At 43.9% G+C, this 27,232-nt stretch overlaps 1 protein-coding gene across 1 annotated transcript; it reads left to right on the top strand.

Annotated features, from left to right (window-relative positions):
- LOC115137621 (olfactory receptor 1D2-like) lies at positions 1-25,382 on the top strand. Its single transcript, XM_029673941.2, has 3 exons — positions 1-911; positions 23,123-23,240; positions 25,305-25,382. Exons 1-3 carry the CDS (start codon positions 223-225, stop codon positions 25,380-25,382), a joined length of 885 nt encoding a protein of 294 aa, XP_029529801.2. The 5' UTR covers positions 1-222.
- The last annotated feature ends 1,850 nt before the right edge of the window (positions 25,383-27,232 follow it).

Genomic DNA, 27,232 nt, shown 5'->3' with positions numbered 1-27,232 from the left:
TTCATGGATACAAGTTTTTTTTATTTCTTTCACACCTCAGAAGTCTGATAATGTACAGCTAGTATTGGGAACTTTTTTGTCGAGAATTAAGATTTAGAGGAAGGATGTGAATTAGTTTTGTTAAGTGATTCGCACTTGAATTTGTTCACCTCCAAACACACTGAAGCCTTGTAAGGACTAAGAATTTTTGCATTGTGCAGAGGAAGAAAATTAACAAAAGCTATGGAGAACTCAACACAAGTAAAGTTATTTTATCTCTTTGGCTTACAAGAGACATTTAACAACAAATCTATTTATTTTTTCTTGTCTCTTGTCACATACCTTCTCATCATCACTGTGAATCTGACTATGATCATAACAATCATTCAGGAGAAAGGTCTCCATGAGCCCATGTATATCTTTCTGTGTAGTTTATGTGTCAATGGATTGTATGGAACTGCTGGTTTCTACCCCAAGTTGTTACTGGACCTTCAGTCAGATGTTCAGGTGATATCTTATGGTGGATGTTTGACTCAAACCTATGTCATATACACATCTGTCCTGTGTGAAATGTCTACTCTGACAGTGATGTCTTACGACAGGTATGTGGCAATATGCAGACCACTACTATATCATAACATTGTGACATCTTTAACTGTTAGAAAGTTACTATTATTGTCTTGGTGTTATCCTTTATTTATATCACTAATAGCACTTATTTTAACCGCCAGACTTCCTTTGTGTGGATCTCGCATTGATAAGATCTTCTGTGACAATCCGTCTATACTGAAACATGCATGTTTACCCATAACCTTCAATCAGATTTTGAACAAATGTATGATTTTGGTTCATGTTTTACAGTTACTTTTCATTGTATTTTCTTACTGTCAGATTGTAAGGACTTGTGTAAAGTCGTCTAAGGGAAGGATTAAGTTCACACAGACATGTGTGCCACATTTAATAACAATATTTATTTTCATCACAGTGACCCTGTTTGACACGTTGCAAGGGTGGAATAATGTAAATATAACTCTAAATATGCGTAATGCAATGGCCGTACAATTCCTTGTTATACCACCTGTCTTTAACCCTGTCATATATGGACTTAACCTCCAGCAGATTCGAAGGGCAGTTTTTAGAAAGTGTAATGCACATAAAATCATTGATATGAAACGTTAGTTACATGATCTTACACAACAGGGAGACTTCGTCATATCAGAAGTCAACAAAAATAAAAGTTAAATCTGCTAAACTGTTGCATGGTTAAATGGCGCCCAATTCTTGATACCTTTCGCAAGTTCCGCAACTTTGGTTTTAGAAGTGTAGGGAGGGGGACATAACCTGGCAGGGGGTCTGGGGGCCCTCCCTACATTTTCTGGGGCATCTAATGCTAATTTCCTGCATTTCTACTAGTGCTGTACACGACAACAACAAAAATCTTGGTCAACCAAGCATAGTCTTTTCTTTCGATCAATCAATCTGTCTAGATTTTAAAACATGTATTTTTCCATATACAGACACATCTGATGTGCCTTTTTATCTTACCATTTCTACCAACCTGCGTGAGAGTTATGATTTTCAAAGGCAAATATCGTGGAACACTTTCATTTAATTTATAATAGTCTTTGTATCTTAAAATAATTGTCTGTGGTTAATCTACATTCTACAATAGTAATCTAAATACAAATCTAAAAGTAACTTTTATTGCCACTGCCAACTATGTAAAAAAAAGTCTACATAAAGCCAACACATAAAAACATTGAGAAATATCCTGATGAATATAAATATCCTATAAATCACATTTTCTAGGCATGACCTGTCTTCAACGAACTCTAACATTGTATCAACTATCAACTGGCTCAGGTATTTTATGACGTTTCAACTGGATCAGAGCATTACATTTTTCCATTTCATGCCAATTGGTTATCGAAAGAGAGAGATGGAAATATTGTTCTATCACTTTGAGGAACTATTGTCATTCTCAATTGATTCTAAAAACAGACTTTGTTTACTTGCTGTTTGAGGTGAAGAAAAAATACTTTGAGAAGCTCCACAGTTCATTAGTAGTGGTGAGTTAAAACAATCAGAAATACTATCAGACATCACCAAATGGGCACATTTATAGGCCTACATTTACACACAGGCCAGGTAGACTAGTCGTACTTCTATATACGTAATCAGGTGTCATTGCCTTGCCCTTTTGGGTACGGATCATAGGCGCCAAGTTCCCCCCCTCTCTCACTCTCTCTCCCACCATAGTTGTATGATGGTCGGAAATACCTGCAGGAAACCAGAGATTTCTGTCGAGTTACTCCCCAGACGGACAAGACATACACACGTAAATATGTACATTGCAATTATTTTCGAATGAGCGGCCGTTCATGTGCAAAGTATTTGCATTTGCATGAGCATAGTGAAGTCTTTTGTCTCTTCCCCCGCTCTTTCTAACATGCCCCTTCCTTTTCATTTTTGTAACAAGCCATCATATCGGGTTAGTAATCAATGTGTAAGCTATCCTGTTTGTGTGTTTATGTCATTCTGTGTGATTATTTAGTTAGTTAGTAAATAAATAATTAAGCCAATTTGTATATTGTTGATTCATCATTTATGCTAGGGTTCGTGCATATTTGAAGTCAACGACATTCAGAATGAGACTGGAGTTAAATAAGAATGAATGAATTGACTGTGACTAATGTAAGAGATCTTTAAGAGTTAATTCGGAAAATGGTAACTCTTTAAATAAACTTGTTCCGTGGTGTCCCAGATTACTACTTAATTAATTGTTAAATGGTTATTTTTATTGCGTAATAATTAAATGTAGTTAATTGATTTTATAAAATAACAGTCAAACACATTAATGACAGCAAAGACACAAGTGCGCGTCCTTACTAAACATTGACAGGAGAGATTCAAACACAAATCTATGAATAAATTGACAAAACTCGTAAATCGAATGGAATAAACCAAAACTTGTTTCTCACATGTGGATCATAGGTTGTGAGTTTTGCAAAACACATGTCCACTCTGACATTGAGAATAGTAGATAACTGTAATAATAATATATTCAATCCATTAACAGAACGTACCGTAACCAAATAAACATTGCAGATTAGTAATTATGTGAATTGACAGTAAATGCAGGCTACTACTAGTGAAATTTGTAATGGGGAATTGATAGACATAGCAAACAATGCACACAATGTAGTTATGAAACAATGAATACCCACAAAATGGCGGGAGAGAGCGTATTCTGTAGAGAGACAAGCCCTGTGCATCTGAGCCACAATCCCCATATTCTTGGACCGTGGCATCCCTGCGGCCTCCTCATTGAGACAGGTGTGAATCTGTGTCTCATGTTGTCACGCCCTGACCTTAGTTATCTATGTTTTCAGGTCAGGGTGTGACGAGGATGGGTATATGTGTTTTTGTCCTGTCTAGGGTTTTTGTCCTGTCTAGGGGTGTTTGTTAGTCTAGATCATTTGTAGCTCTATGGTGGCCTGAATTGGTTGTTAGTTTGTTTCAGTGTTCTTCGTTAAATAAAAGAAGAATGTATTCCAATCATGCAGCGCCTTGGTCTCCTCGTTATGACGAACGTGACAGAATAACCCACCAAACAAGGACCAAGCAGCGTGAAAAGGAGGAACAGCGCTTAATGGGGAAATGGACCTGGGAGGAGATATTAGATGGAGCAGGACCCTGGACACAGCCGGGGAGTATCGCCGTCCGAAGGAGGAGTTAGAGGCAGCGAAAGCGGAACGGCGATACTACGAGGAGAAACACCAGAGAATAGAGGAACAGTGACGATATGAAGGTGCACGGCTAGCACGGAAGCCCGAAAGGCAGCCACAATAATTTGTTGGGGGGAGGCCCACGAGGAGATTGCATGAGTCAGGTCAGAGACCTGAGCCTACTCCTCGTGCTTACTGTGGGGAGCGTGTTACTGGTCAGGCACCGTGTTATGCAGAGATGCGCACGGTGTCTCCAGTGTCTCCAGGAGCGCTGAGCCGGCACCCTCCTTCCTGGCTGGATGCCCATTCTAGCCCGGCCAATGCAAGGAGCTGGAATAGAGCACACTGGAATAGAGCTTCCAGCCAGGAAGGAGGGTGCCAGCTCAGCGCTCCTGGTCTCCAGTATATCTCCTTGGACCAGGATATCCTGCGCTGGCTCTGCGTTCTGTGTCTCAGGGTGAGTCTGCACAGGCCAGTGCGTCCTGTGCCAGTGCCCTGCATTTGCAAGGCGAAAAGGTTGTGTTAGGTTGTGTCAGCTCTACACTCCAGACCTCCAGTGCACCTCCACAGTCCAGTACGTCCTGTTCCTCCTCCTCGCACTCGCCCTGAGGTGCGTGTCACCAGCCCGGTACCACCAGTGCCGGCACCATGCACCAGGCCTACAGTGCGCATCGGCATTCCAGTACGCCCTGTTCCTGCTCCTCGTACTCGCCCTGAGGTGCGTGTCACCAGCCCGGTACCACCAGTGCCGGCACCATGCACCAGGCCTACAGTGCGCCTCGGCAGTCCAGAGCGTCCGGCGACAGTACCCAGTCCAGAGCGTCCGGGGTCTCCAGCGACGGTCCCCAGCCCGGGGTCTCCAGCGACGGTCCTCAGTCCGGGGTCTCCAGCGACGGTCGCCAGTCCGGGGTCTCCAGCGACGGTCCCCAGTCCAGAACATCTGGCTATGATCCACGCAGCGAGGGTCCCCAGCCCGGGGCCTACAGCGAGGATCCGCAGTTCAGAGCCTCCGACGATGATCCATGGATCAGTGCTACAAGAGAGGAATCAGGGTAAAGAAGGGGGGCGGCGTCCAGAACCAGAGTTGCCACCGAGGTTAGATGCCCACCGAGAGCCTCCCATATAGGTTTAGGTTTGCGGCCGGGAGTCTACACCTTTGGGGGGGGATATTGTCATTCCCTGACCTTAGTTATGTATGTTTTCTGTATTATTTTGGTCAGGTCAGGGTGTGACGAGGGTGGGTATATGTGTTTTTGTCCTGTCTAGGGTTTTTGTATGTCTAGGGGTGTTTGTTAGTCTAGGTAATTTGTAGGTCTATGGTGGCCTGAATTGGTTCCCAATCAGAGACAGCTGTTTATCGTTGGTTTAGGTTGCCATTTTCCATTTTGGTTTTGTGGGTTATTATCTATGTGTAGTTGCATGTCAGCACTAGTTGTTTATAGCTTCACGTTCATTTTGTTGTTTTGTTAGTTTGTTTAAGTGTTCTTTGTTAAATAAAAGAAGAATGTATTCCAATCGCTCTGCGCCTTGGTCTCCTCGTTATGACGAACGTGACACATGTACCATGAAAAATATATATATATTTGTGACTATTTGACAAAAATTAATTTAATGTGTTCAATATAGACCCCTTTTGTCATGTAATATTCCATAAGGCACCCAGAATGTGGGGGGGTCACGTCCCCCACCATTCCCAGTGAAAGTTGTGCCCCTGCCTTTCGCCATCTTCTGTGATATACAAATATTATAAGAATAGAGTAATTGTAGCAGACTTCCAGAGCAGGAAACACTTGAAGGCATCCCAAATGGCACCCTATTCCCAGCATATTGTCAAGGATATGTTATAATGCTTGTATTGCATTATAATTGTTGTTTTTTTCCCAACAGAATAGAGTATTCTGTGTGTTCTACTGAGGATGGGCCTCTATGAGATAACACTGACAGAGGAGATTTACGATGTCTTTGGGTGATAAAACCTAATGAGCATTCCAGAGAACATGAGTTAATGTTTCTGTTCTATACCGTACCAGGGAGAGATGGTTCCAGTTTGGAGTCGGAGGGCCAGACACTGGTCTATACAATGAAAACTGTTGACACAGCAGATGCTGTCTGCTATGTATTATAGATATATTTCATACAAACCTTAACCGTGTGACCATTCTATGTATCTGTTGCTCATCATGTAGGTTGAAAGGGGTGTATCTTGTATCTTGGGTACTTTTGTTTTATCACTCTCAATGGATCATTGGAAATGGTGAATAGTTGAAAGTCATTGATATTGCAAAGCTCTTATTAAAGATTTAGTTTAAGTATAACTCTGACTTGTGTGATAAGTTTGTCTCTCCTTATTTGATAGTAAAGAAATTAACCACCACAAATCAAATCAAATGTATTTATATAGCCCTTCGTACATCAGCTGATATCTTAAAGTGCTGTACAGAAACCCAGCCTAAAACCCCAAACAGCAAGATGTTCAAATGTTCATAAATGACCAGCATGGTCAAATACTAATAATCACAGGCAGAACAGTTGAAACTGGATAAGCAGCACGGCCAGGTGGACTGGGGACAGCAAGGAGTCATGTCAGGTAGTCCTGAGGCATGGTCCTAGGGCTCAGGTCCTCCGAGAGAGAGAAAGAAAGAGAGAGAGAGAATTAGAGAGAGCATACTTAACTTCTTGCTTCTTGCGTCCGGTATCGTGACTACAGCCTCAAGCTCATTACCATAACGCAACGTTAACTATTCATGAAAATCGCAAATGAAATGAAATTAATCTATTTGCTCTCAAGCTTAGCCTTTTGTTAACAACACTGTCATCTCAGATTTTCAAAATATACTTCTCAACCATTGCAAAACAAGCATTTGTGTAACAGTATTGATAGCTAACGTAGCATTTAGCGTAGCATTTAGCGTTAGCATTCAGCAGGCAACATTTTCACAAAAACCAGAAAAGCATTCAAATAAAATCATTTACCTTTGAAGAACTTCGGATGTTTTCAATGAGGAGACTCTCGGATAGCAAATGTTCAGTTTTTCCTGAACGATTATTTGTTTAGGACAAATCGCTCCGTTTTCTGCGTCACGTTTAGCTACGAAAAAAAACCTGTATCCAGGATTGTGTAAATCTATCCGCAAGCTCATTAGCATAACACAACGTTAACTATTCTTGAAAATCGCAAATTAAATGAAATTAATCTATTTGCTCTCAAGCTTAGCCTTTTGTTAACAACACTGTCATCTCAGATTTTCAAAATATGCTTTTGAACCATAGATAAACAAGCATTTGTGTAACAGTATTGATAGCCTAGCATAGGATTATGCCTCTCTTTCAGCATGCAACATTTTCACAAAAACCAGAAAAGCATTCAAATAAAATCATTTACCTTTGAAGAACTTCGGATGTTTTAATGAGGAGACTCTCAGATAGCAAATGTTCAGTTTTTCCTGAAAGATTATTTGTTTAGGACAAATCGCTCCTTTTTCTGCGTCACGTTTAGCTACGAAAAAAAACCTGTATCCAGGATTGTGTAAATCTATCCGCAAGCTCATTAGCATAACACAACGTTAACTATTCATGAAAATCGCAAATGAAATGAAATTAATCTATTTGCTCTCAAGCTTAGCCTTTTGTTAACAACACTGTCATCTCAGATTTTCAAAATATGCTTTTGAACCATAGCTCAACAAGCATTTGTGTAACAGTATTGATAGCCTAGCATAGGATTATGCCTGTCTTTCATCATGCAACATTTTCACAAAAACCAGAAAAGGATTCAAATAAAATCATTTACCTTTGAAGAACTTCAGATGTTTTCAATGAGGAGACTCTCAGTTAGATAGCAAATGTTCCGTTTTTACAAAAAATATTATTTGTTTAGGACTAATCGCTCCGTTTTGTTCATCACGTTTGGGTAAGGAAAAAAAATATATAATAATAATATTAAGTCATTAAAACGCTAACTTTTTTCCAAATTAACTCCATAATATCGACAGAAACATGGCAAACCGATGTTTAGAATCAATCCTCAAGGTGTTTTTCACATATCTATCGACGATAAAATCTTTCGTGGCAGTTGACTTTCTCTTCTGAAGAAATGGAACGCGCATGGACCTACAGATTACGCAATAATTTCGACACAGGACACCGGGCTGGACACCAGGTAAATGTAGTCTCTTATGGTCAATCTTCCAATGATATGCCTACAAACACGTCACAATGCTGCAGACACCTTGGAGAAACGACACAAAACGCAGGCTCATTCCTGGAGCATTGACAGCCATATAAGGAGACATTGGAACACAGCGCCTTCAGAATCTGGGGCATTTCCAGTATGAAACTTCATCTTGGTTTCGCCTGTAGCATTAGTTCTGGGGCACTCACAGATAATATCTTTGCAGTTTTGGAAACGTCAGAGTTTTGTCTTTCCAAGGCTGTCAATTCCATGCATAGTCGAGCATCTTTTCATGACAAAATATTGCGCTTAAAACGGGCACGTCTTTTTATCCAATAATGACATAGCACACCCATAGGTTGAAGAGGTTAAGTTGACACAGGACACCGGATAGGACAGGAGAAGTACTCCAGATATAACAAACTGACCCTAGCCCCCCGACACAAACTACTGCAGCATAAATACTGGAGGCTGAGACAGAAGGGGTCAGGAGGCACTGTAGCCCCATCCGATGACACCCCCAGACAGGGCCAAACAGGAAGGATATAACCCCACCCCCTTTGCCAAAGCACAGCCCCCACACCACTAGAGGGATATCTTCAACCACCAACTTACCATCCTGAGACAAGGCCGAGTATAGCCCACAAAGATCTCCGCCACGGCACAACCCAGGGGGGGGGGGGGGGGGGGTGCCAACCCAGATAGGAAGATCACATCAGTGACTCAACCCACTCAAGTGACGCACCCCTCCTAGGGACGGGATGGAAGAGCCCTAGTAAGCCAGTGACTCAGCCCCTGTAATAGGGTTAGAGGCAGAGAATCCCAGTGGAAAGAGGGGAACCGGCCAGGCAGAGACAGCAAGGGCGGTTCGTTGCTCCAGAGCCTTTCCGTTCACCTTCACACTCCTGGGCCAGACTACACTCAATCATATGACCCACTGAAGAGATGAGTCTTCAGTAAAGACTTAAATGTTGAGACCGAGTTTGCATCTCTCACATGGGTAGGCAGACCTTTCCATAAAAATTTAGCTCTATAGGAGAAAGCCCTGCCTCCAGCTGTTTGCTTAGAAATTCTAGGTACAATTAGGAGGCCTGCGTCTTGTGACCGTAACGTACGTGTAGGTATGTACGGCAGGACCAAATCAGAGAGATAGGTAGGAGCAAGCCCATGTAATGCTTTGTAGGTTAGCAGTAAAACCTTGAAATCAGCCCTTGCCTTGACAGGAAGGCAGTGTAGGGAGGCTAGCACTGGAGTAATATGATGATTTTTTTTGGTTCTAGTCAGGATTCCAGCAGCCGTATTTAGCACTAACTGAAGTTTATTTTGTGCTTTATCCGGGTAGCCGGAAAGTAGAGCATTGCAGTAGTCTAACCTAGAAGTGACAAAAGCATGGATTAATTTTTCTGCATAATATTTGGACAGAAAGTTTCTGATTTTTACAATGATACAGATGCAGAGCCTCGGTCTGATGCCATTAAAAGGTAATTTACCACCTTCACAAGTGCAGTCTCAGTGCTATGATGGGGTCTAAAAACATTTCGTATACATTGTTTGTCTTCAGGAAGGCAGTGAGTCGCTGCGCAACAGCCTTTTCTAAAAACTTTGAAAGGAATGGAAGATTCGATATAGGCCGATAGTTTTTTTATACCATTACTGCCACTTTTAGTGAGTTTGGGACACATACGGTGGATAGAGAGCCGTTTATTATGTTCAACATAGGAGGGCCAAGCACAGGAAGCAGCTCTTTCAGTAGTTTAGTTGGAATAGGGTCCAGTATGCAGCTTGAAGGTTTAGAGGCCATGATTATTTTCATCATTGTGTCAAGAGATATAGTACTAAAACACTTGAGTGTCTCTCTTGATCCTAGGTCCTGGCAGAGTTGTGCAGACTCAGGACAACTGAGCTTTGAAGGAATATGCAGATTTAAAGAGGAGTCCGTAATTTGCTTTCTAATAATCATGATCTTTTCCTCAAAGAAGTTCATGAATTTATTACTGCTGAAGTGAAAGCCACCCTCTCTTGGGGAATGCTGCTTTTTAGTTAATTAGCTTTGTAGTATCAGTTTCAGCATCAAAAAGGAATTTCGGATTGTTCTTATTTTCCTCAATTAAGATGGAAAAATAGGATGATCGAGCAACAGTAAGGGCTCTTCGATACTGCACGGTACCGTCTTTCCAAGCTAGTCGGAAGACTTCCAGTTTGGTGTGGCGCCATTTCCGTTCCTATTTTCTGGAAGCTTGCTTCAGAGCTCGGTTATTTTCTATATACCAGGGATCTAGTTTCTTATGAGAAATGTTTTTAGTTTTTAGGGGTGCAACTGCATCTAGGGTATTGCGCAAGGTTAAATTGAGTTCCTCAGTTAGGTGGTTAACTGATTTTTGTCCTCTGGCATCCTTGGGTAGACAGAGGGAGTCTGGAAGGACATCAAGGAATCTTTGTGTTGTCTGTGAATTTATAGCATGACTTTTGATGTTCCTTGGTTGGGGTCTGAGCAGATTATTTGTTGCAATTGCAAACATAATAAAATGGTGGTCCGATAGTCCAGGATTATAAGGAAAAACATTAAGATCCACAACATTTATTCCATGGGACAAAACTAGGTCCAGAGTATGACTGTGACAGTGAGTAGGTCCAGAGACATGTGGACAAAACCCACTGAGTCGATGATGGCTCCGAAAGCCTTTTGGAGTGGGTCTGTGGACTTTTCCCTGTGAATATTAAAGGCACCAAAGATTAGAATATTATCTGCTATGACTACAAGGTCCGATAGGAATTCAGGGAACTCAATGAGGAACGCTGTATATGGCCCAGGAGGCCTGTAAACAGTAGCTATAAAAAGTGATTGAGTAGGCTGCATAGATTTCATGACTAGAAGCTCAAAAGACGAAAACGTATTTTTTTTGTAAATTGAAATTTGCTATCGTAAATGTTAGCAACACCTCCGCCTTTGCGGGATGCACGGGGGATATGGTCACTTGTGTAGCCAGGAGGTGAGGCCTCATTTAACACAGTAAATTCATCAGGCTTAAGCCATGTTTCAGTCAGGCCAATCAAATCAAGACTATGATCAGTGATTAGTTAATGGGGAAAACCGGTTGAAAGTTTCTGTCGGCTGAATGAGCCACACTGGTTGAGCATTCCTACAGCATTTCCCTTCAGAAAACGTGTGAAAGTTGTCCGGCTGCGGGACCGTGCGAGGGGATTTGAACTAACGTTACTATCTATACTTACTGGTGGCACAGACGCGGTTTCATCCTTTCCTACACTGAAATTACCCTTGCCTAACGATTGCGTCTGAAGCTGGGCTTGCTGCACAGCTATCCCCGCTGTATGACGATCATTCTCCTGTATATTATGAGTACAGCGACTGCAATTAGAAGGCATCATGTTAATGTAACTACTTAGCTTCGGCTGTTGGAGGTCCTGATGAACCATGTCCAGTAAAGCGTCCGGAGTAAAAAGGTTGAATGGAAAAAAAAGTTGAGGGAAAACCCAAAAATATAAAGGGTATTTAAAAAGTAAAAACCGTAACGTTGTCATGTAGCAAAGTAAGGTTGGCAACAAAAAGCACAGCAACACGTAAACAAGTCTGCAATAGTTCACTACTTATGACCAGAGCCAAAGTAGTGCACTATAAAGTTTATAGGGTGAAATTGATAGAACAAATTTGTGACTACTTATTTCTAAAGAAGAATAACAATATGGAAAGCCACTCTTTCAATATATATTTTTCCACTGGTTGCTTTATTCTTAATTCTGAAAAAAATGATGTCAATAATGCTTGTGTTTACACAAATCCCATTTTTTTATCGTTTTTTTTTATAACACATCTATGTGTTTATAACCAGGCCTCCTCAGTGTATCTCAAAATAAATGTAGATTCACAAACACTTTGGAAGAAAATTCATCATTCCATGGATGCATTAACATTAATATGCATGAAGAAAGTGCTGTATGGTTGAATGTAGGCTACACATTTAGGGTGATATAACATGCATAAACAAGATACAAGAAATACTGAACAGAAATATGACATTGTGAATTTCTATTGAATTTAATCACTACATTTTTAAAATCCAAGTTTAACATATATATTCATATTCTGACAGTTGAAAATGATGTATTTTCACTGTTTTATGATGGTAAGAATGATTGTTTAAGCAGGGGTATGAGTTAGGCTATGTAAAGCTTCAGGCAAATCAAATGATTTACACTTGTCATTGGACAAACCTTGCATGTTAAGTTGGATTGACATATTGACGAGCCAACCATTGACTGAAGCTTTTTTGGCCCTTCTGTCACGTTCTGTCCATCGTTCGTATGTGTTTTCCTTGTTTTAGTGTTGGTCAGGACGTGAGCTGGGTGGGCATTCTATGTTGTGTGTCTGGTTTGTCTATTTCTATGTTTGGCCTGATATGGTTCTCAATCAGAGGCAGGTGTTAGTCATTGTCTCTGATTGGGAACCATATTTAGGTAGCCTGTTTTGTGTTGGGTTTTGTGGGTGATTGTTCCTGTCTCCGTGTTTGCACCAGATAGGACTGTTTAGGTTTTCACTTTTCTTGTTTTGTTTAGTCTGTTCATGTATAGTCGTCTTTATTAAAAACATGAATAACCACCACGCTGCATTTTGGTCCGCCTCTCTTTCACCAGAAGAAAACCGTTACAGAATCACCCACCAATCAAGGACCAAGCGGCGTGGTAAACAGAGGCAACAGCAGCAGCAGGAGAAGCGACAGGTGCAGCAGGAGCAACAGCAGCAGCAGCAAAGGCAGCAGCAGGAGAAGCAACAGAGGCAGCAGCAGCAGTGGGAGAGGGTGCACTATTTGGATAAATGGACTTGGGAGGAGATCCTTGACGGAAAAGGACCCTGGTCAGAGCCAGGGGAATATTGCCGCCCCAAAGCCGAGCTGGAGGCAGCGAAAGCAGAGAGGCGGCATTATGAGGAGCTAGCATGGCAGAGCGGCTGGAAGCCCGAGAGGCACCCCCAAAAATGTATTGGGGGGAGGCACAGGGAGAGTGTGGCAGAGTCAGGAGTCAGACCTGAGCCAACTCCCCCTGTTTACCGTAAGGAGCCATGGATGGAATTGGAGCTGTCGGCGAAGCAGAGTGCTGAGTCTGAGAGTGTGGAGGATGTATTGGACAGAGTAGAAAGAAAGCTTTTGGTTTGGCATAGTATGCACGGCATTCGCCCTGAGGAGCGTGTTAGCTGTCCGATGTCACCCGTGTCAGTTCCTCGTACTCAGCCTGAAACGTGTGTTGGAGTTCCGGGGGATTTGATGCCGGCTATACACACCAGGTCTCCAGTACACCTTCACAACCCGGTGTGTCCTGTTCCTTGCACTCACCCGGAGGTGCGTGGCCCAGTACCACCAGTGCCAGCACCACGCATCAGGCCTACAGTGCGTCCCGCCTGTCCAGCGCTGCCGGAGCCTTCCTCCTCTCCAGCGCAGCCAGAGTCTCCCACCTGTCCGGCGCTGTCAGAGCTACCGCCCCTCATGCCAGAGGCGCCAGTGCTCCTCAGTCCAGCGCTGCCAGAGCCTTTTTCTCCAGTCTGCCCAGCGCCGTCTGAGCTACCCGTCTGCCCAGCGCCGTCTGAGCTACCCGTCTGCCCAGCGCCGTCTGAACTGCCAGTCGGCCAGTATCCGCCAGTCAGCCAGGATCCGCCAGTCAGCCAGGATCCGCCAGTCTGCCAGGATCTGCCAGTCTGCCAGGATCCGCCAGAACTTCCAGTCGGCCAGGATCTGCCAGTCGGCCAGGATCTGCCAGTCAGCCAGGATCTGCCAGTCAGCCAGGATCTGCCAGAACTGCCAGTTGGCCAGGATCTGCCAGTTGGTCAGGATCTGCCAGTCGGCTAGGATCTGCCAGTTGGCCAGGATCCGCCAGTCAGCCAGGATCTGCCAGATCCGCCAGTCAGCCAGGATCCACCAGTCAGCCAGGATCTGCCGGAACCACCAGCCAGCCAGGATCTGGTAGATCCATCAACCTGCCTGAGCTTCCTCTCACTCCCGAGCTTCCTCTCACTCCCGAGCTTCCTCTCACTCCCGAGCTTCCCCTCAGTCCCGAGCTTCCCCTCAGTCCCGAGCTACCTCAGTCCAGTGGGGCCCGTTGGTATGTTTCCTAGGCCAAGGTTAGCGGCGAGGGTCGCCAAGGAGGTGGACTAAGCTAATTATGGAGTGGGGTCCACGTCCAGCGCCAGAGCCGCCACCGCGGACAGATGCCCACCCAGACCCTCCCCTATAGGTTTAGGTTGTGCGTTCGGAGTCCGCACCTTGGGGGGGGGGGGGTGGTTCTGTCACGTTCTGTCCATCGTTCGTATGTGTTTTCCTTGTTTTAGTGTTGGTCAGGACGTGAGCTGGGTGGGCATTCTATGTTGTGTGTCTGGTTTGTCTATTTCTATGTTTGGCCTGATATGGTTCTCAATCAGAGGCAGGTGTTAGTCATTGTCTCTGATTGGGAACCATATTTAGGTAGCCTGTTTTGTGTTGGGTTTTGTGGGTGATTGTTCCTGTCTCCGTGTTTGCACCAGATAGGACTGTTTAGGTTTTCACTTTTCTTATTTTGTTTAGTCTGTTCATGTATAGTCGTCTTTATTAAAAACATGAATAACCACCACGCTGCATTTTGGTCCGCCTCTCTTTCACCAGAAGAAAACCGTTACACCTTCCCTCTCTGATGTAGTGATAGTGTTACTATTTTTTTCTAGTAGCTTAAATAACAGGATGTAAAATAGCCTACTATACAGATCTACATTATTGCAGCATTGGGTTCAACAAAAGTGCAAAGTTCAATAAGAGACACCTCAAACTAGTTTTTAACTATTTTATTTCAGTGGCAGGGGTAGCTATGTTTGTTTTGCAACAATGTTTGTTTTGCAACAATAGAGTAGCACATACAAGTGCAAGTAAAATTAAAAGGATTTCAAATTCTCTGTATTGAGTTTCTTGTTAAAGTTACATATTTTCTAGTAATTCATATGTATTCAGCCACCCGTGGGGGTCTAACAAAGACTTCATTCTATATGTAAAATGCTCACCTGCCATGCAATTTCACCAAGTTTGAAAGTGTAACTTAACTTTGATGGGGCACTGCGGCTTTAAGAAAATAAGTTCAACCACAAAATTATTGTGAAGTATAGTATAAAGATGGCGCCAACAGACATGGCAGCTCTGCTTCTAGCGCCAAAGCAACTTTGCAGTATTTTTTTGTGAGTTATTTCTTACATTATTAGTGTTATTACATACAGCCAGAAATAACTTTTGGATTTCAGTGGTAACTCACCAACATTACGACCAGGAATTTCCTGAATTGGATTCTTTGTTCCTACCCCCAGGGCAATTGAACTTGTCTCAGAGGATGCCCCAAGAAGTATTCGGAGAAGAGGTATTCGGAGTGGATTTGTGGTCCGACTCAGGAGGCGTGCGCACCATCAGATGCGTCCTAGTGTATTACTCACTAATGTTCAGTCTCTGGACAATATAATAGACAAGCTCAGGGCGAGGATCTCTTTCCAGAGACACATCAGGGACTGTAACATACTTTGTTTCACGGAATCCTGTCTCTCTCTGGAAATACCGTCCTCGTTCATACAGCCAGCTGGGTTCTCAGTACATCGCACAGACAGGGATAAAGAACTCTCAAGGAAGAAGAAAGGCGGTAATGTTTCATGATTAACCACTCATGGTGTGAATTTGAAAACTCAAGTCCTTTTGTTCACCCGACCTAGAACACCTCACAATCAAATGCCAACCATATTACCTCTCAAGAGAATAATCTTCGGTTATAGTCACAGCCGTGTATATTCTCCCTCAAGGCAATACCATGACGGCCCTAAAGGAACTACACTGGACTTTGTGCAAACTGGAAACCACATATCCCGAGGCTGAATTTATTGTAGCGGGTGATTTTAACAAAGCAAATTTGAGGAAAACACTTCCCGAAGTTCTTTCAACACATTGACTGTAGAACTCGCTCTGCTAAAACCCTCAACCTACAAGGGCCTCCCCTGCCCTCCTTTCAGCAAATCAGATCAAAACTCAATTTAGCTCATTCCTTTCTATAGGCAGAAACTCAAACAGGAAGTACCCATGCTAAGGTCTATTCAACTCTGGTCTGACCAATCAGAATCCATGCTTCAAGATTGTTTTGATTACGCGGACGGGGATATGTTCCGGGTAGCCTCTGAGAAAAACCTTTACGTATCTACGGAAATGGTGACTGATTTCATCAGGAAGTGTATAGACCAGAAACTGTGGATAGATGGCATCATTCGCACAAAACTGAAGTGGGAACCATCGCATTTAACCATGGCAAGGTGACTGGGATTATGGTCGAACACAAACAGTGTAGTTATTCTCTCCGTAAATCAATCAACAGGCAAAATGTCAGTACAGAGACAAAGTCGCAATTCAACGGCTCAGACACAAGATGTATGTGGCAGGGTCTACAGACAATCATGGATTACAAAGGGAAAACCAGGCACGTCGCGGACACCGGCATCTTGCTCCCGGACAAGCTGAACACCTTCTTCACCAGCTTTGACGATAACACAGTGTCACCGACGCGGCCCGCTCCCAAGGACTGTGAGCTCTCATTCTCCGTGGCCGACATGAGTAAGACATTTAAGCATGTTAGTTCTCTCAAGGCTGCCCGGCCCAGACGCACAGACCAGGTGACTGGAGTGTTTACGGAAATATTCAATCTCTCCCTATCCCAGTATGCTGTCCCCACTTGCTTCAATATGTCCACCATTGTTCCTGTACCAAAGGAAGGTCACTGAACTAAATGACTATCGCCCCGTAGCACCCACTTCTGTCATCATAAAGTGCTTTGAGAGGCTAGTTAAGGATCATATCACCTCTACCCTACCTGTCACCATATACACATTTCAATTTGCATACCGCCCCAATACATCCACAGACGATGCAATCGCCATCGCACTGCACACTGCCACATCCCATCTGGACAAGAGGTATACCTATGTAAGAATGCTGTTCATTGACAATAGCTCAGCCTTCAACACCATAGTACCCTCCATGCTCATCATTAAGCTCGCAGCCCTGGGTCTGAACCCCGCCCTGTGTAACTGGGTCCTGCACTTCCTGACGGGCTGCCCCCAGGAAGTGAAGGTAGGAAACAACACCTCCACTTCGCTGATCCAGGGGCCCCACAAGGGTGCATGATCAGCCCCCTCCTGTACTCCCTGTTCACCCATGACTGCGGGGTAACACAGGCCTCCAACTCAATCATCAACTTTGCAGACGACACAGTAGCAGACCTGATTACCAACAATGACGAGACAGCCTGCCAGAAAAATAACCTCTCCCTCAACATCAACAAAACGAAGGAGCTGATTGTGGACTTCAGGAAACAGCAGAGGGAGCATGCCCCATCCACAGGACCACAGTGGAGAAGTTGAAAAACTTAAAGTTCCTCAGCGTATACATAATTGACAATCTTAAATGGTCCACCCACACAGACTGTGTGGTGAAGAAAGCGCAACAGGACTTTGGCTTGGCCCCTAAGACCCTCACACATTTTTACAGATGCACAATTGAGAGCATCCTCACCGCCTGGTATGGCAAAAATATAAATGAGTTGGGCAGACCGCACCACCCTCTGGTGTCTGGTCTGCCCAACTCATTTATATTTTTATATACAGTTGTAAGAAAAAGTATGTGAACCATTTGGAATAACCTGGATTTCTGCATAAATTGGTCATACAATTTTATCTGAACTTCATCTAAGTCAAAACAATAGACAAACATAGTGGGCGTCAACTAACAACGCACAATTATTGTATTTTTCTTGTCTATATTGAACACATAATTTAAACATTCACAGTGTGGGTTGGAAAAAGTATGTGAACCCCTAGGCTAATGACTTCTCCAAAAAGAATTGGACTCTGGAGTTAGCTAACCTGGAGTCTAATCAATGAGAAGAGATTAGAGATGTTGGTTAGAGCTGCCCTGCCCTGTAAAAAACACTCACAACATTTGAGAGTTTTCTATTCATAAGAAGCATTGTCTGATGTGAACCATGCCTCGAACTAAAGAGATTTCAGGAGACCTAAGATTAAATAGGTATAAAGTCTAGTTTCCTGTATTACCACCTGACTGACGTGCCCAAAGTAAACTGCCTGTTACTCAAGCCTATGCATATAATTTGTAGCATTGGATAGAAAACACTTTGATGTTTCTAAAACTGTCAAAATAATGTCTGAGACTATAACAGAATTGATATGGCAGGCGAAAATCAGATGAAAATCCAACTAGACAATTTTTTAAAGGTCCCAGGCTCTTATTATGGGAACCTATTGTTTCTATGTAAATCTGTCTCCCAGGTTGCAATTTCTATGGCTTCCACTAGATGTCATCGGTCTTTAGTCAAGGTTGCAGGCTTGTTTTTTGAAAAACGAACAAGTATTTGGCGTTTTCGTGAGAAGAGCACCGGAAGAATAGTATTTTGGTGCGCGAGGGAGAGGGCTTACTAATGTCACGCCCTGACCTTAGAGAGCATTGTATGTCTCTATTTTGGTTTGGTCAGGGTGTGATTTGGGGTGGGCATTCTATGTTATTTTTTCTATGTTTTGTATTTCTTTGTTTTGGCCGGGTATGGTTCTTAATCAGGGACAGCTGACTATCGTTGTCTCTGATTGGGAACCATACTTAGGTAGCTTTTTCCCACCTATGTTTTGTGGGTAGTTGTTTTCTGCACCTGACAGGACTGTTTCGGTTTCCACTTTGTTATTTTGTCCTAGTGTTCAGTTTAAATAAGTCATGAACACTTACCACACTGCGCTTTGGTCCAATTCTTCCTCATCAGACGACGACACCCGTTACAACTATTTTTCCTTTCCTATTGAACATACTACTTTCCGTATGAAATATTATTGTATATTTACATTTTAGAGTACCTGAGGATTAAATAGAAACATCGTTTGACATGTTTGGACAAAGTTTAGCAGTAGCTTTTTGGGCTCCTTTGTCTGCATGTTGAACAAGTGGATTACTGATATCGGGGGCGCCAACTAGACTTTTTGGGATATAAAGAAGTATTTTATTATTATATAAGATCTTGCATGTTCATGAATGTTTAATATTACAATTATTTATTTGAATTGCGCGCCCTGCAATGTCCCGCTAGCGGGACACCTATCACTAAGAATTGTTGACTTGCATAAAGCTGGAAAGGGTTACAAAAATATCTCTAAAAGCCTTGATGTTCATCAGTCAACGGTAAGACAAATTGTCTATAGATGGAGAAAGTTCAGCACTGTTGCTACTCTCCTTAGGAGTGGCTGCCCTGCAAAGATGACTACAAGAGCACAGTGCAGAATGCTCAGTGAGGTTAAGAAGAATCCTAGAGTGTCAGGTAAAGACTTACAGAAATAACTGGAACATGCTAACATCGCCGTTGACGAGTCTACGATAAGTAAAACACTAAAAAAGAATAGGGTTCATGGGACACCACCACGGAAGAAGCCACTGCTGTCCATAAAAAACATGGCTGCACGTCTGAAGTTCGCAAAAGAGCCCCTGGATGTTCCACAACACTACTGGCAACATATTCTGTGGACAGATGAAACTTAGTTGTGTTGTTTGGAAGGAACACACAACACTATGTGTGGAGAGAAAAAAATCACAAAACAGCAACATAAAAACCTGATTCCCAACTGTAAAGTATGGTGGAGGGAGCATCATGGTTTGGGGCTGCTTTGCTGCCTCAGGGCCTGGACAGCTTGCTATCATTCCTCATGTGTCACGTTCGTCGTAACGAGGAGACCAAGGTGCAGCGTGAGATGAACACATTCTTCTTTATTTAAACGAAGAACACTAAACAAAATAACAAAACAAATGTGAAGCTATAAACACGAGTGCTGACATGCAACTACACATAGACAATAACCCACCAAACCAAAATGGCAATTTAAATAGGATCCCCAATCAGAGACAACGATAAACAGCTGTCTCTGATTGGGAACCAACTCAGGCCACCATAGACCTACACATACCTAGACATACCAAAACACCATAGAATACAAAAAAAACCTAGACAAGACAAAAACGCACATACCACCCTCGTCACACCCTGACCTAACCAAAATAATAAAGAAAACAAAGATAACTAAGGTCAGGGCGTGACACCATGATTGTTGCACCGGTCTGATCCGCAAATACAGAAAACATTTGTTTGAGGTCAACCAATTATTAAATCCAAGGTTTCACATACTTTTTCTATCCTGCACTGTAAAGACGTGAAAAAACGTTATTTTGTTAGTTGGTTCAGTGTTTTGTTCTTGATTAAAGAAGAATGTACGTATACCACGCTGCACCTTGGTCTCCTCCTTACAACGATCATGACAGACCACTTTGAATAAAATTCATTATTTCATTTTTGCAATAACAGCTATATGCATGTAACTAGAACGTATGGTTGAATGTAGGCTACACATTTGGAGTGATATACATTTAATAAACAAGATAAAAGAACAATGAACAGAAATATCCCATTCTGAATTTCAATTTAATTGAAATACTACACATTTTTCTCCAATTTGAATATATATTCATTTTCTGCCAAAATTGTCTATATTAATATTCTGACAATTAGAAATGATGTATTTTGAATGTCTTATAGGCTATGTTTAGCTTCAAGCAGTAGCAGTAAGAGAAACTGTTGGCCATTCCCTTTGTGATAAAGTAATGGTAGTGTTATCATTCTTTCAATTAGGCTAAGAGGATGAAAACTAGCCTCTATATAGCGCTACATTTTTGTCACGTTCGTTTGAAGCATACTCGGACCAACGTGCAGCGTGGTCTGGGCTCCACATCTTTATTTAGTGAAACACACAAAACAATAAAGCAAGAACGAAACAAACAACGAACCGTAACTAAGAGGTGTAACATACAATATCCCATAAAACACAGGTGGAAAAAATGCTACTTAAATATGATCCCCAATTAGAGACAACGATAGCCTGCTGCCTCTAATTGGGAATCATACCAAACACCAACATAGAAAAACTAAACTAGAACCCCACGCCCTGACCTACAACACCATAGAAAAACAAAGGCTCTCTATGGTCAGGGTGTGACAGTACCCCCCTCCAAAGGTGCGGACTCCGGCCGCAAAACCTGAAACAAATGGGGAGGGTAGGGAGGGTGATTAGTGTCGGTGGCAGATCTGGTGCAGGTTGTAGCCCCCACTCAGATCGTGGATCCACCATCTTTGGTGGTGGCTCTGATGCGGGCCGAAGAACCTGCTCATCCTGCGGATCCAGCCATGGACCCAGGCTGAACACTGTGCCTGGACTGGACCTCGGTATCAAGGATGGCTCCTGCCATGGAGCGGGACTGGAGACCAGATCTGGACTGGACATTAGTGCAGAGGAAGGCTCCTGCCATGGAGCAGGACTGGACGCCGTATCTGGACTGAGCACCGGCGCAGGAGAAGGCTCCAGCCATGGAGCTGGACCGGGCGCCGTGCCTGGACTGGGCATCGGCGCAGGGGAAGGCTCCCGCCATGGAGTGGGACTGGCCCCTGTACCTGGACTGGGCACCAATGCAAAAGAAGACTCTGGCCTTGGAGCTAGACTGGACGCCGTGCTTAGACTGGGCATCAGCGCCGGAGAAGTCTCCGGCCATGGAGCTGGAGGTTCCGGACCGTTGACCGTCGCAGGACTTCCGGACCATTGACCGTTTCAGGAGGTTCCCGACTGTGCACCATCGTTGGAGGTTCCAGACTGTGGACCGTCGTTGGAGGTTCCGGACTGTGAAACGTAGCCGGAAGCTCTGGACTGTGAACCGTCGCAGGAAGCTCTGGACTGTGAACCGTCGCAGGAAGCTCTGGACTGTGAACCGTCGCAGGAAGCTCTGGACTGGGGACCGTCGCCGGAAGCTCTGGAGTGGGGACCGTCGCCGGAAGCTCTGGACTGTGTGAAGCTCTTGGAGCTCTGGACTGTGAATCGCTGGGAAGCTCTGGGAACCACCGCCGGGCTCTGGACTGGGGACCGTCCAGCTCTGGAGTGGGGACCGTCGCGGAAGCTCTGGACTGTGGGGCTCTGGACATCGCCGGAAGCTCTGGACTGGGGACCATCGCCGGAAGCTCTGGACTGTGGCGGAAGGAGCTTTGGAGTGGGGACCGTCGCCTGAAACTCTGGACTGGGGACCATCGCCGGAAGCTCTGGACTGGGAACCGTCGCCGGAAGCTCTGGAGTGGGGACTGTCGCCTGAAACTCTGGACTGGGGAGGCGCACTGGAGGCCTGATGCGTGGGGCCGGCAGGTGGCGCCAGACTGGTGACACACACTTCATGAGCAGGTGTTTATCTGGACTGTTACCTGACTTGGGAGTGCAGAGGAAGGCTCCTGATGGAGTGCATGACGCACCGGACTGGGACTGTTGCACCAGACTTCTATCTGGATCCTCTGGTCAGATGGTCAGATGTTGAACAGAACACACTTGCACAACATCTCCACTCATCTCACTCTCTCCCAACTTCTGGCCATTGCCTCCTGACAGTCTCTGGCTCATCCCTCTGCTCAGCCAGGCTCCAGTTGTCCTCCATAATCCCTTCCGTCCGCCAATGAAAAAACTTCTTCCCATGTCCAGAAACCCTTTGTGCTTGGTCCTGGTTTAATGGGATATTCTGTCCGTTCTTTTTAGCACTTGGTCCAAATGATCTCATCTTTTATGATCCCCATCTAGCCAGCTGCCCATCACTTCTTCTAGAACCCCCCAGTGTCACGCCATGTGTTTTGTCTTGACAGACACCCTAAACTAGTTTGCTATTTTATTTCAGTTGTATGTATTGGGATTGTAGCTAGTGGGGTTATTCTGTATTAAAGTCTATGGCTGCTCTGAGTGGTTCTCAATCAGAGGCAGGTGTTTTCGTTGTCTCTGATTGGGAACCATATTTAGGCAGCCATATTCTTTGAGTCGTGGGTGATTGTCCTTAGTGTCTTTGTTCCTGTCGCTGTGTTAGTTGAGACAAGTATAGGCTGTTTTCGGTTTTCGTTACGTTTATTGTTTTGTAGTGTATTGTATCGATTAGTGTTACGTTTGTTTTGATTAAACATGGATCGCAATCTACACGCTGCGTTTTGGTCCGACTCTCCTTCACCACACCTAGAAAACCGTTACACTGACGTAATGTATCAGGCATAAAAAAACATCTGAGAGCAGTTTCTTTCTTTCTGGTCCTGACAAGAGAAAAAAAACAGTTGGGAAATCTTCCATCGAGACCAGACAGAAAGCTTTCAGCACCTGTTCTCCTCATCTGGCCTCGCTGCTCAACTTCTCTTTCGTCTGTTTCTTAACTCTGCTCCACAGTAGACTTGATAGGCCTATGAACAATGTTCCAACGGTACACACTATTTCATCGGTGTACAATCGCATATCAAGTCAAATCAAATTGTATTTGTCACATGGTGTAGACACTACCGTGTATTGCTTACTTACAAGACCTTAACTAACGATGCGGTTCAAGAAATAAAGTTAATCAAATATTTACTAAATAATCTGAAGTGAAAATAAAAAGTAACACTATAAAATAACAATAACGAGGCTATATACGGGGGTACCGGTACCGAGTCAATGTGCGGGTGTACAGGTTAGTTGAGGTCATTTGTACATGTAGGTGGGGGTAAAGTGACTGTGCATAAATAATAAACCGTGAGTAGCAAGCAGTGTAAAATCAAAGGGGGTGGGGGTCTTATGGATTGGGGGTGCAGGTGTTAAGGAGCCTTTTGGACCTAAACTTGGCACGCCGGTACCGCTTGCTGTGCGGTAGCAGAGAAAAGAGTCTATGACTTGGGCGACTTGAGTTTTTGAATCTGATCTGATGTGCCAGCCACTTTTAAATCCTATTGTGTATGGAGTTAGGATGGCTAAAATCAGACAGGCTTGTAAAAACATACTACCTGTAGGTCTGTACCCTAAAACATAAGCTAAACATTAGTGTGACCTTTTTTGTCCTGATTGTTAGATTTTTGTTATGTTGACTTGTGTGTTTTGTTGCTTATACAGTAGGTGCAATAATGAATGGGGATGAGGATGTTAAAAATAAGACTTGTAAAACATTTGCTGATTTGCATAATATTGTCAGTTACCTTTTATTCACTTGCTGATCTCCATTGACTACCTTTAAAGCAGGCCTTAAGACTCATCTCTATGAGCCTAACCTTCTTTCTAGACTTTCATTGTTGCGTTCATGATTTGTTTATCTTTTTTTATGCACTTTGAGATTATTATTTTATAGTGAAAAGCACTTTACAAATGTAATAAATTATTATTATAATATATAAGAAATAACAGAAGTTCATTACTTTGAATTCCTTACATTTACAGTTTTGCCAAAGACTGCTTTATCGTGCTGTAAGGGCACAAGTCGAGACACAAATGCAGACACAGGAGGCAGATGGTTGGCGCCCGAGCTATTCTCCAGGTACGTCGACAGCGGCGGATAAACGTCTAGGCAGAGGGTACGTTAACCTCCTGCTCTTCTTCTGGGAAGAGAAGAGGCTGATACCCCCTTGAACACTCAAAAGGGGAGAGTCCCGTGGCTGAACAGGGAAGTGTGTTCCGGGCATGCTCCACCCAGACCAGTTACCTCGGTCGGAGACCCTGTACACCGGGAGTACATGGATCCGGAAGATGTGCTGCACCATAAACTGGGCCGTCTCCTTGACAGAGGGCAGTTTGGGGGGAGGGATGAAATGGGCGGCCTTGGAGAACCGATGTGTTGCCATCAGATGGAGGGAGGCCAGTGACAAAGTCCAGAGAGATATGGGACCAGAGGCGATGAGGGACAGGTAGTGGCTGAAGGAGGCCAGAAAGAGCTTGCCGTGGAGTCTTGTTCTGAGCACACACAGTGCACGTGGCGACGAAGGCAGAGATGTCAGGAACCATTGTGGGCCACCAAAAACATTGTTGGAGGAAGGCTAGGGTATGACAGGAACCTGAATGACAGGTCAGTCTGGAGGAATAAGCCCATTCCAGGACACAGGACCGGACTGAGTTAGGGAAAAATAGCCGTTTAGCCGGGCCTCCTTAGGTTCAGGCTGGTAACGTTGTGCCTTGCGGACCAAGCTTTCAATACCCCAACCCACTGAAGCCGCAAGGCATGAGGTAGGGAGAATGTTTTTGGAGACCAAGTGTGTGGCAGAGAAATTGTATAGGCAGGAGAGGGTGTCAGGCTTCACATTTTTGGACCCTGGGCAGTAGGAAATGGTGAAGTTGAATCGTGTAAACAATAAAGCCTTCTGGGCCTGCGTGGAGTTAAGGCGCTTAACTGTACGGGGATATTCCAATTTTTATGATCAGTCCAAACCAAGAATGGCTGCTCTGCTTCTTCCAGCCAGTGCCTCCACTGGTTAGAGCGGTGGAACTCACACTTCTTGACTTTCACAAACAATTGTGAATTGTCCAGGAGGCGCTGAAGGCCTTGTCTGACATGAAGAACGTGTTCTTGGGCAGACCGGGAAAAAACAGGATGTCGTTAAGGTAGACGAACGCAAAACGGTTTAGCATGCCCTGGAGCACATCGTTTAGCAGAGCCTGGAAGACAGTTGGCGAGTCCAAATGGCATGACGTGGTGCTCATAATGTCCGCTGGCTGTATTAAATGCTGTCTTCCACTCATCTCCTTCGCGTATCCAAACCAGGTGGTAGGCAATCCGAAGGTCCAGCTTGGAAAAAATGGTGGCCCACTGGAGGTGTTGAAAGCCGAGGAGAGGAATGGTAGGAGGTAATTCTTGATCATTATATCATTCAGACCCTGGTAATCAATGCACAGACGCAGGGTTTTGTCCTTCTTCTCAACAATGAATAACCCTGAACCGGCAGGAGATGCAGATGGACAGATGCCTCCAGTAGCCAGAGACTCCTCTATGTACTCAATGGCACTCTATGAGATCAATGGCACAATCATAAGGATGGTGCGGGAGAAGAGAAGTAGCACGTGCCTTACTGAAGACCTCCAGGAGGTCATTGTACTCATTGGGAACGGCAGAGACATCCGAGGCTTTGCTTACGTCCTAAGGGGGACGTCTCAAAGTCGGCTGTGTCGCTTTAAAACCTCTTGAGTGTAGGGGGCAGTATTTTGATGTTTGGATGAAAAACGTACCCAAATGAAACTGCCTATTTCTCAGGCCCAGAATCTAGAATATGCATATTGTCAGATTAGGATAGAAAACACTCTAAAGTTTCCAAAACTGTCACAATATTGTCTGTGGGTATAACATAACTGATATTGCAGGCGAAAACCTGAGGAAAATCCAACCAGGAAGTTGCCTCTATTTTGAAAGCTCCATGTTCCATAGCCTGCCTTCGCTCCATTTAAAGGGATATCAACCAGATTCATTTTCCTATGGCTTCCCCATGGTGTGAACAGTCTTTAGACATAGTTTCAGGCTTTTATTTTGAAAAATGAGCGAGGAAGATCACATCGCGTCATTGTATGGCTGGGTGCCAGCAGCGTTTTGTATGCCAAACAGCTTGGAGCAGCCATTTTATCTCTCTCTCCTATTGAAGAAGCTACATTACCGGTTGATATTATCGATTATATATTGTAAAAACAACCCGAGGCTTGATTATAAAAAACATTTGAAATGTTTCTACGAACATTACGGATACTATTTGGAATTTCCGTATGCGATGTCGTGACCGCTCAAGCCTGTGGATTTCTGAACATAACGCGCCAACCAAATGGAGGTATTTTGGATATAAAAAATATCTTTATGGAACAAAAGGAACATTTATGGTGTAACTGGGAGTCTCGTGAGTGCAAACATCCGAAGATCATCAAAGGTAAGCGATTTAATTTATTGCTTTTCTGACTTTCGTGACCAATCTACTTGGCTGCTAGCTGTTTGTAATATTTTGTCTACTGAGGAGATGTCCTTACATAAACGCTTGGTATGCTTTCGCCGAAAGTTTTTATTGAAATCTGACATGCCAGATTAACTATAGTGCACTTGTGATTTCATGAAAATGATATATTTTTAGTAATTTAATTTGAATTTGGCGCTCTGCAATTCAGCGGTGGTTGACGAAAATGATCCCGCTAACGGGATGGGAGCATCAAGAATTAAGGCAATGAGAATGACAAAACGGTCTCCAGGATGGAGCTTGTGGTCCAGTCAGTAACAGGATTGTGTTTCTGAGGCCAAAGGAAATCCCAAAACCACAGGAACATAGGGGGAAATTGATGAGGAGGAACTGTATGGTCTCACTGTGGTTTCCTGATAACCGTATATGAACGGGCACTGTGCTATGGGTGACTCTTCTAACAGGGTGGCCGTCCAGTGCCCTTGCATCCATGGGGACAGAGAGAAGTTGAGTGGGAATACATAATTCA

Source organism: Oncorhynchus nerka, linkage group LG11, assembly GCF_034236695.1.
Source record: "Oncorhynchus nerka isolate Pitt River linkage group LG11, Oner_Uvic_2.0, whole genome shotgun sequence".
Taxonomy (NCBI): domain Eukaryota; kingdom Metazoa; phylum Chordata; class Actinopteri; order Salmoniformes; family Salmonidae; genus Oncorhynchus; species Oncorhynchus nerka.
The sequence above is the reverse complement of the archived record's forward strand: the minus strand, read 5'-3'. Positions and strand labels throughout refer to the sequence as shown.